The sequence below is a fragment of the Egretta garzetta genome, unplaced genomic scaffold, assembly GCF_000687185.1.
Source record: "Egretta garzetta isolate BGI_Z169 unplaced genomic scaffold, ASM68718v1 scaffold299, whole genome shotgun sequence".
Classification (NCBI taxonomy): domain Eukaryota; kingdom Metazoa; phylum Chordata; class Aves; order Pelecaniformes; family Ardeidae; genus Egretta; species Egretta garzetta.
The window spans coordinates 2,134,171-2,143,628 of NW_009260696.1; the positions used below are offsets into that span (position 1 = coordinate 2,134,171).

Sequence of the window (9,458 nt, forward strand, 5' to 3'; positions counted from 1 at the left end):
TGAGGCGGCTGGGGGGTGTGGAGGAGGGAGGTGGGGAGGGAGGGAGGTTGGTTGGTTGGTTTCCAGCCATCTGAGCGCCTTGCTCTGGTCTTATCCTCAAATCCACCCACTTTATGCTTTCCCGGTGAGGTTTCTCTCTCAATCCAGGTGTTTGTCTTTCCTCTGTAATGAAAGCTGTAATTAGTACCCAGCCAGGCTGGGAAATGAAAGTTGAGGCATTATCGTGAATGAATGTCGCTTTCCTGTGTGGTACTTTATTATTTTTTTCATTCCCTTTTGATAGATGAGGCCTTTTGATGGCAGGGAAACTTCGTCCTTAGGTATATCCCTGGCCTAGTCTCTAAACCTTTTCCTTCAGCCTGAGAATCTGACACGGGTAGTCTCAGGAGACTCGTAGGTTGTTGAAATTTTCTGGCTGGGCTACTAAACCTGTGTTTTGATTGTGTTGAATGTTGATACCTGTTGCTCAGGATCAGCAAGGGTTAACATGCCAATGGTTGCTTCAGGCTGTTCTGGTCAAAAAATATATGACCGTCATTTATCAGGACTGTAAAGACAAGGTTCGCTAATATGATTGACTTAACAGCAGAGGAAAATCCAGTCAATAAAACCTAAATATCTGAAAAGCAAAACAAGCACTAAACCTCTGCAAATTCCCCTTGGTGTCCCCCAATACGAGTACAGATATTTGCGAGGGCCAGACTTGAACAAGGAACTTATGTGAGAAAGTGAATTCCCCAAACCCAAACGCTCCATTTCTTTTGATGTTGAGGACCAGATTGTCTTTCTGGGGAAGGAAATATTTTTAAAGTTGACATGAAACTGTCTTAAAATTAATTATATTCCTTTGTTGTTTCCAGAATCGGGCGCAGCTGTCTGTGAATTCTTTTTAAAGGCGGCCTGTGGAAAAGGCAAGTAATATTTCCAATATAATTATACTTATGGGATTGGAGGGGAGAAACTAGGTTTTTTGGTGCTGTCTACAGCACCCTTCTTTTTTGTAAAGCTGAGGGGATAACCTAGATAGAGGATAAAACTGAAGGATGTTGGAATAATTGCAGCACTTGTGAAATAATGGTATTTTTTTTAAGAAGTTGGGAGGTGAATAAGCAAAGCTAGCGGTAAAGGAAGGCTTGAACTTACCACACGCAGACCTTGCTGTGGCTGTGCCTGTATTAGTTGCGGTGGTTTGTGGTTGCCAGGATTAAGAGCTGGAGACTACGTTGCTTAGATCATTAGAGGGTAGTGTAAGACTTGTCTGGAGCTCCCTGTTTTGCCGTGGCCACTAAAGGCTAAATCCATAAGAAAAAGTGATGTTTTCTGAAAGCCTTCTTGCAGAGGGGAACGAGGTGTTGCTGTTGTCCTGTGCCTTTGTGTGCCACACGCTTTAATTGTTCTTTTTTTCCCTTCCTTCTTCTGCAGGAGGCATGTGCCCGTTCCGACACATCAGTGGGGAAAAGACAGTTGTTTGCAAACACTGGCTACGAGGACTGTGCAAAAAGGGAGACCAGTGCGAGTTTCTGCACGAGTACGACATGACCAAGATGCCTGAGTGTTACTTCTACTCTAAATTTGGTAAGGGGCATTGTAGCTCCTACTTAGTGTTCCTTGCTCGTGTGGGAGTCTGGTGAAGAGGATCCTGGTACATCCCTCTCATCCATCTGCAGAGCATTACAGTTCTTCTGTGTCTGATATTGTTAGATTGTACTTTTTCAGATCTGCTTAGTCCTTCGCCTTGTTATCCCCCTCAATTTGTGACGTGTTGTAGATGTCTTCTCTCTCAAGAGTTTATCCCTTGGGGGAAGAGGGGGGAAGTTCAAGTTTTTACTGGGTTTTATGCCTTGTGTTCTGTTTTGGGTATGAGATGAGTAGGCTGAGCAGCAGGTCTTTGCATGACTCTTATTTTGGGGAGTTGATGAGCAGCAGAGGGCATGGGGGTGCAAAACTTTTATGCACTTGCTTTCCAGCTCTGGAGATCTGGACATAATGAGGCAACTTGCTGTCAGAAACTTACAGTCTTGTAGGTTTCCTTGGATTGAGGTTAGTGCGCAATTTGTAGTTTCTCCACACTTCTGGTGCACTAAATGTTTGGTTTTCGTTATCATGACTGCTCTTTCAAATTTAGTTTCCGCATTGTTTTTAAAAGCACACGTAAATAATCCAGTCTGGTAGAACTTTACTTACCAGGGGTGAGTCCTTGGTGTTCTTCATCTAGGTTAAGGCAGGCAGTAAGACTGTTGTGCCTGAACTTAGAAATGTTGGTAACAGCTTTGTGGGAGCTACATGATCCAGGTAATGTTTTGGGAGTTGTTTGATCTCAAACCTGCACAATTGACTAAGAAGTGCATTTGCCTTTGGTACAGGGGAATGCAGTAACAAAGAATGTCCATTCTTGCACATTGACCCGGAGTCTAAGATCAAAGACTGTCCCTGGTATGACAGAGGCTTCTGTAAACATGGTATGTATGTTGCACAGGTGCTGCTTCTGTGGCTATAAATCAAGGGTAGGGTGTTGCTACTCTTTCTTTGCGCGATCTGCTTGTGTACCTGCTACTACTGCGTGCTGGGGTGTGTATATGTGGAACGTGAACTGCTGAGCTTTGTGTTGCAGGTCCCCTCTGCAGACACCGACACACTCGAAGAGTCATTTGTGTGAATTACCTAGTAGGATTCTGTCCAGAGGGGCCTACCTGTAAATTCATGCAGTGAGTATGCTTCCAGGCTTCTTTAATCTTGCGTGTCCCTTGTAATCCAATGTGTGTCAAATGAGGGTGCTCCAGTGCTTCCCAATGGCTTTGGAGATTTGGCCAACTTTTAATTTGTTGTACTGATTTGAGGATATGGGACAGGGCCTCTTCGGGGAGTTTCCAGTAAGACTCTGGAATGGTGATCAGGTGCCACCAGTGCAGTGGGATCACATGGGTTTATATTCCAGAAGACTTCACAGGTAGAGGGATATACATACTACCTAGCAGATTGTCATTTTTGTATATGTAACTGCTGAGCATCAGAATGCAAAGAGGAGTGGGGAGGGAGAGGGCTGTTTCCTGTGAGCCAAATTTAATTGGCTGAACGTTTATTTTGTTGTTTGGAGTTACGTGACTGAGCCGATGGCAGAATGTTGGCATACGATTTGAGAATCAATTTTCTTGTTTCCATCTAAACCAGCCCTCGGTTTGAACTGCCAATGGGAACCACAGAGCAACCACCACTGCCTCAACCGACACAAACACAGCAAAAGGTACAGCAAAAGGTTCCCCTGCCTCCCTTACACACCCACCCTCAAAGCGTTTCCCACCGTGCTTTAAAAGAGGGTATCTTGTCTAGTGGTCAGAACTGGACACCTGGGCTCTTGGATTTGGCTTGCTGGAAAGCCTTGGAGAAATACTCAGTGAATGAGGGAAAACCTTTCCTATTTTACAACAGGGTGCGATATTCTTTTGAAATCAAGAACTTGGAAACAAATCCTAATAAATTGCAGAGCACTGTCCCTTCTCTCTCCTTCTCCTAGCCCTCTAATGTCTGCCATCTGATCACAACAGACTGCTGCTGCCTTCATCCTGGGACTGTGGTGTTTTGCTTTGTCCTGTTTCTCCCCTCGCCTTGGTTAACCTTCTCAATCATTAGTACTGTCCTCCAGCTCGGAGGCCAGCAGCGGCAGTTCTGTTGCTTGGGGCATTGCCTTGAAGGGAGGGTGCCACGCAAGAATTAAGCAGTGAGCAACCCTGTGTGCCATTATAGCGATGAAAGCCCTACAATTGCTCCAACTTGACATGGAGATCTAGTCACAGAACACCCCCACATTAGATAGAAGCACATCGTATGTGGTTGTGCAGCAATCTGCCAGTTTTTGTACTCTGCATGACATCTCTCGGTGATGGCAATGATATTTTAGCAGCCTAAACCTACTCTCTAAATCTGCTTTCCAGAGAAAAGCAGGATTGCTAGGCTTTGTAAGCTGCAGTGCTTGATTTCATCTCTCTGGTGCTCCAGCTGGCAGAGCACCCACACAGATTTGGAGGAAAATTGATGATTTGATGTATGGGGTGCTCTTTTCCATTCTTAACAAAATAACAACCATAAAAGTCTTTATCCTTGATGCACTTAACGAGTCAGAATTCTCTCCTAACCGACAGAGGACACCCCAAGTCATTGGAGTCATGCAGTCTCAAAATAACAACACTGGGAACAGAGGACCCCGGCCGTTGGAGCAGGTCACCTGCTACAAGGTAACTCAGGGGGAGTGAAGAGGAGGGAAAGCGGAGGGTGCTAGATTTAAAGTACAGAGTGCACGTCACCTGGACTACATCATGCTGCTTTGCTGCTGGTTGCTTGTCACGGGCAAAGGAACAGACTGTTGTGATGAGGGGTGGGGTCCTGCAAAAGTTGGGGTTTTTTTTTTTTTTTGCAGTGTGAACAGGTTCACGAAACATGTGCTCTGCTCAGTAGACATTGCGTTTTGTGTGTGGATACAGCTGTGGGAATTAGCGTTGGGTTCTGAGCCCTCTGGGTCACTGGTTTGGCAGCTCATGGACTCGCTGTGACAAATAAGGCTGCTGTAGGACAGACTTTGCTCGTCTGCTAATAAACAGGAAGCCCTACCACGATGACAGTCAAAGGAGACTGACAAAGTGTAGACTTCAAAATAAGAGCTAATATTAGTTTTGTTAATATAGTTTTGTTTAATATTAGTTTGAGATAATTGGCTTATACTTGGTGATTGCAGAAAGATTTTTTTTATTTTTTTTTTCTCCCCTGTTAGCATGGGAGGTCCTTGTGAGTAATAGAAATTGAATATGCAGAGACTGGTCAGTGTTTCAGCTGTAAATGCAGCCCCTCACTGTCAGACCAAGGAATGAGCTATTGACCTTGGTTGCTTGTTGAGGAGCACCTGTAAAATTTTGACACAACTGAGTTTCCATCTCTGGTTATTTTTCCGCAAAAGCCCCAACCCTAGCCACTAGAAAAGGGCAAAGAATCTTCCTTGTCCTGTCAGCTTTGACAGTTGGCTTTGTACGTGCCAACTTCTGTGCCTTAGGTGCTTGTTTGGGTAAAAATGAGAGGGATATTAAGTAGCTGGATCCATTTCACTGAAAACCTTTAACAGCTGCTTACTATTTCAGCTGCAAGTAAATTACATACCTGGAGAATGCTGTAGCATCAGATCCTGGCATTTCTCTCTGGGCTTGAACAGCTTCAAGGTGCAAAGTCATGTATCTCTTGTTCAGATGCGCTGTTCTCTGTCTAATTCAGGGTAGTGGATGAGGAGAGTCCCTGTGTGTCTCTGAGGTAGTGCATGTCAGGTGGAGTAGTCCCGGAAGCCTCAAACACTGAAATTCTTGTGTGTTACAGCCCTTTGCCATTTGTAGCGGTGCGCTGAGAGCTCTCTCCTTTGTAGTGCGTTACAATTGCAGCTTTTGCTCCAAGGAGTAGAAATAGCCCATAAATCATGTCCCTTGTGACACTGTGTTTCACTTCACCTGCTAAAATGCTGCGTCTTCTGTACTCAATAAAGCTTCCAAACTGGAACAGTTGCCAGCTACCCTACTAAAGGCAGCTAGAGGGGAAAAAAGCTGTAACCGTGTAATAACTCCTCTTTCTCTCTCTCTCTCTTTTAGTGTGGTGAAAAAGGTCATTATGCCAACAGATGCACCAAAGGACATCTGGCCTTTCTCAGTGGACAGTGAAAGAGCTGAACGAAGAGCGCGAGGGAGCTATTAACACTGAGAAAAGGTTTCTGCCTAGCACTATGTCTTGAACTATTAGTCAGGTTGTTTTTTTAATGCCATTACTGAAAGAACTGGTCAGAGGCTGGCTGCTGCTAAGCAACATTTTTGTAATTGTCCACAACTTTTTTTTAAGTTTTAACCTTTTTAAAATAGATTTTGGCCTCCGCCTATTTTCATTGAGCCCTGCTGAGAGGTAGATCTAAAAGCCAATAGATACACAAACCCCTCACCGGTGCAGCACTCTACGTAAACACATCTTACGCCAGTGTTTCTTTAAAGTGTTTTCCTTCTGCCACTTCTCTTTGGAGAACCTGCAGCGTTTCAGCCCTCCCTGTGGAAGCAGGAAGACTGACTGGGAAAACTAACACCTGAAATGCCTTCCCTTCAGTGAGAAAGCAGGGATTCTGCTGTCCTGTAGCTCTTAAAAAGCAAGGTCTTGTTCCCAGGTCCAGCCTGTTGTAGTCGGTAAGCTTGTCCTGGTGGCTGACTTAACGCATCACGTACATCAGGCTGTAAAACTCTCATCCACTTGCTTTGTTTCTGTGCTTCTTGCTATAGCAAAGGTTAGAAATTAATCCTCTGGGTGAGAACTGATCAAGGGGAGAATAAATTGGCATCTCTGTGGTTAGCCAGTGAGGAAGAGTGATTGTAGGAAAGCTGTGTCTGTGTTCATTTTCCATTTGTGAAAAGCAAGGAGGGAAATGAACACGGCCTGAAGAGTAGGAATAGAAGAGCCTTGCCTCAGAGCCCCTGTTGTCCAGCCCACATTGAACAGGTATTTCCATAGCCTAGAGAAAACCAAGAAGTGGAGATGTATTTTCTTATGGAACACTGCTTTTAAAAGTGGTAGAGCATCCAAGAGCAATTTTTGCAAGCCAAAACCCATTCACTTTGTGAGCAGACTATTTCAAAAGGGCCAATGATAAAATGTGAATTAAAAAAAAAAAAAAATTGCACCTACAACATGAGCCTTATTGATTCTAACCCCTCTCTCATTTGCTGACCGCCTTTATACTTTGTTTTTATTGAAATGTACTGATGGAAAAAGCTGGCTGTGACTTCATTTTTTAAGAACAAAGTAATGTGACTAGATTAAGAGAAGTGACCAGAGCCTACATTGGTTTGAATGACTGCGGTTATTTCACTGTGGAGTGTCAGGGTTGGTCAAAACAGAAGTTTCAAGTCTGACTGTGGTACGAGAGACCATCGGACACTTCTCGTTGTGCCCCCAGCAGCTGAGCAATGGCCAAAGGACGAGATGTTAAGTTACTGGTGCGTAACTAGGCACGTGGAAAGGCAATGGCAGCACTTTGCTGTCTGGTGACCTTCCCCCTCTACTTCAGGGGTTTCTGGTCTTTGCTACCTGAACTGATTTTTTCCCAAATAGAAAGCCTTCCTGTTACCGCTGAAGCTCTTGAGAGTTTTCTTCATATCCCTTAAGAAGTGTTTTTTACTCTCTCTCCTGTTCAGAAAAGGATGCTGCAGGTTCTACCTGCAGTGCCTGGCTGTGGGCTGAAGCGTCAGCGGGTGGGGTGGTGAGAGCAGGGTGGGAGGGAGGTCAGCAGCCGAGGCCCAGCCCGTGGATGCTCCCTTAAGCTCCATTTATGCACACGGTGTCTCCCATTAAACTTCTCACTGCTGCGTTTAAGTCAAGAAGCAAAGTTCTTCAGTTTAACTTCATGAACCTTCATTACGTTAAAGGTCTTTTAAGCTTTTACCTGTTCGGACAACCTTCCAGCTTCTCTTAGTGATGAAAGTAGGTAGAGTTTTGACAGAAATGGGCTATCAGAGGTAAGAAGCATTAGAATCCCAGTGACAGAATGAGAGTTGCAGACCTTAAAGCTCAACTGCTCTCATCTGAGGCTGCTCGGCAGCGATGGGAAACTCTCCGATACCTACAGTCCCTGGGGGACAGCCTGACCCAGAATCAGAACCCCCTGGCCACGCTAACAACCCTCTTGAAGCTCAGACACCATTCTTTCAAATCAAAATATTGTATCCTTTCAGCTAGTTGTCCAACCTGTACATAATGGCCATTAAGAAGCAATCCAATGCTTTTTTACTTTTATCAAAGAGTTCAATAGGAATCATGTTGTAATAGTTTCCCCAGTTCCTAATGCAACCCAAGTAGCGGATGCTTCCCCTCTGAACTTATCCTTGAGGGGTGAAACTTAAGACAAACTCACTTGCACAACTGTACCATTAACAAGTCTTTTATGAGAGTGCCAGCTTGGTCAATGTAAAGTGTATGCACTTTATTATTGGTCATAACAGTACAGATTTTCATATGAATAGCTCCGATGTCTTCTGTCGGGATAAGCGTTCCAGTAGCCAAGGCTGTTCAGAGAGCTGTGCCTTCACTTCCTGAAATTCACACTTCAGTGGTACTTCCTGTGGCGGTCATGCTCTGGATCATTCAAAGAAAAGCCAGTTAATTTTACTGAAGTCACAAGAAAAAAACCACAAAACACCTGAAATTAAAGGGAAGAAAGCACTCTTAAAAAAAAAATAAAAATCTGAGCATGTAGTTTCTAAGTACTGTCAGGTTAGATAGATAAGATCTAAGCTTTCTTCATCACTCAGAAAGTATTGGCCAGCTGATAACTTACTAAAAGCATTCAAGTTCTCTACAGCTAGAAGAAATCCGCCTGCCCGCAGTCCTGGATTCCAGCAGCAATGGTTAGCACAGTCTTTCATTTTATTTCTAAGAACAGCAGCAGATTCATTGTTTTTATTGCCCCAAGCCATCTTCCGAGCTGCACTAGACATGCTCAGCCATACCGCTTGGACTTACTCAGGTGGCTGTAGCTCCAGATGTAGCTGACAACAACATAACCAGCAAGCACCATGGAGATACCACCGAGGCCCCCTTTCTTGACGTTGATGTATTTATTGTAGTATCTGTCGTAACCTGCACAGGAGAAAAGTTTTCACAGCAGCCAGATGAGTTGCGTATTTTTCCTTGTCAGAAAGCAGCAGCAGCCCGGTTTCACAGGTCTTCAGGAAATTGTTTCTAATGAAACCTGTGAGGATCTCAGAAGTGAGTCTGCGAGAAGGCAACCTGTGTGCTAGTTAAGGCAAGGTGAACTCAAGTTAATAGCGCTAAGCCTTAAAAAGAAAAAAAAGGGAAAAAAAGGCCATTTCTCATTTTTTCCCTTAACATTATTGTGACTTCCATGCGCTCAAGCTGCTAATGCTTTCCTTCGAGTGTATATGCAGTATGTAAACACTTGCATTTGATGTTTTTATCTTTAAATCTACCTGAATGCCATACCTGTATCTACAGCAAAGGCATCAGTCAAAGCTTTTGCCAAGAAATCTGTAGGAGCCCTGTGTCCTTTCTTATCATCTCTAAGGATCAACTGGTTTGTTTTTTTTTTAATTTACCTGTGATGTTGGGAAACCTCAAGATTTTCAGCACATACGTTCAGGAGTAAGGTCACCGTATTTCCTCTTTATACAAGAAGGAATACTGAAAACAAACCTCTGGCGGGTAAAGCCCATAGGAGAAACAAATTTACAGATGGGAGAAGACGCTACAAGGCGGCACCGGTCTGGGAAAGCAAAAATCGCCCCGAAGCACCCCTGCACCGCCCGGTGCCCCCTGCCCCAGCCGGCAGCCACGCCAAGCAGCCGGGGATGCCGATGTCCCGATCGGCCTGGCTCCGTCGGGAGAAGGGAGTTGCACCCTCCAGGCCTTCGCCGGCCGAGGGGGTGCGGAGCTGTGTG

General features: G+C 44.7%; 3 protein-coding genes across 3 annotated transcripts in view; 1 reads left to right on the forward strand and 2 right to left on the reverse strand.

The window, feature by feature from the left end:
• Positions 1 to 489, reverse strand: part of PTCD1 (pentatricopeptide repeat domain 1) — a 5,582-nt gene extending 5,093 nt beyond the window's left edge. Inside the window, exon 1 of the mRNA XM_009645943.2 lies at positions 460 to 489. Within this exon, the coding sequence (XP_009644238.2) occupies positions 460 to 489 (30 nt within the window). The remainder of the gene's footprint in view (positions 1 to 459) is intronic.
• A 260-nt stretch (positions 490 to 749) lies between these two features.
• CPSF4 (cleavage and polyadenylation specific factor 4) lies at positions 750 to 7,260 on the forward strand. The gene is made up of 7 exons (XM_035901354.1): positions 750 to 911; positions 1,423 to 1,575; positions 2,364 to 2,459; positions 2,612 to 2,705; positions 3,169 to 3,241; positions 4,137 to 4,229; positions 5,619 to 7,260. The coding sequence occupies exons 2-7, from the start codon at positions 1,428 to 1,430 to the stop codon at positions 5,685 to 5,687; spliced, it is 573 nt and encodes a 190-aa protein (XP_035757247.1). The 5' UTR covers positions 750 to 911; positions 1,423 to 1,427; the 3' UTR covers positions 5,688 to 7,260.
• A 666-nt stretch (positions 7,261 to 7,926) lies between these two features.
• Positions 7,927 to 8,656, reverse strand: ATP5MF (ATP synthase membrane subunit f; the record flags this gene model as incomplete). The annotated part of the gene is made up of 2 exons (XM_035901356.1): positions 7,927 to 8,136; positions 8,524 to 8,656. Coding segments are annotated over 2 exons (162 nt in total), but the record flags the coding sequence as incomplete, so codon positions are not given.
• Between the last annotated feature and the right edge of the window lie 802 nt (positions 8,657 to 9,458).

Bases quoted from the DNA above. Each gene is read 5' to 3' on its own strand.
- CPSF4 (XM_035901354.1), top strand. From the start codon at position 1,428: ATGTGCCCGTTCCGACACATCAGTGGGGAAAAGACAGTTGTTTGCAAA. The intron at 2,460-2,611 runs GTATGTATGTTG...TTTGTGTTGCAG, and splicing joins CAGAGGCTTCTGTAAACATG to GTCCCCTCTGCAGACACCGA. The intron at 2,706-3,168 runs GTGAGTATGCTT...CATCTAAACCAG, and splicing joins CCTACCTGTAAATTCATGCA to CCCTCGGTTTGAACTGCCAA.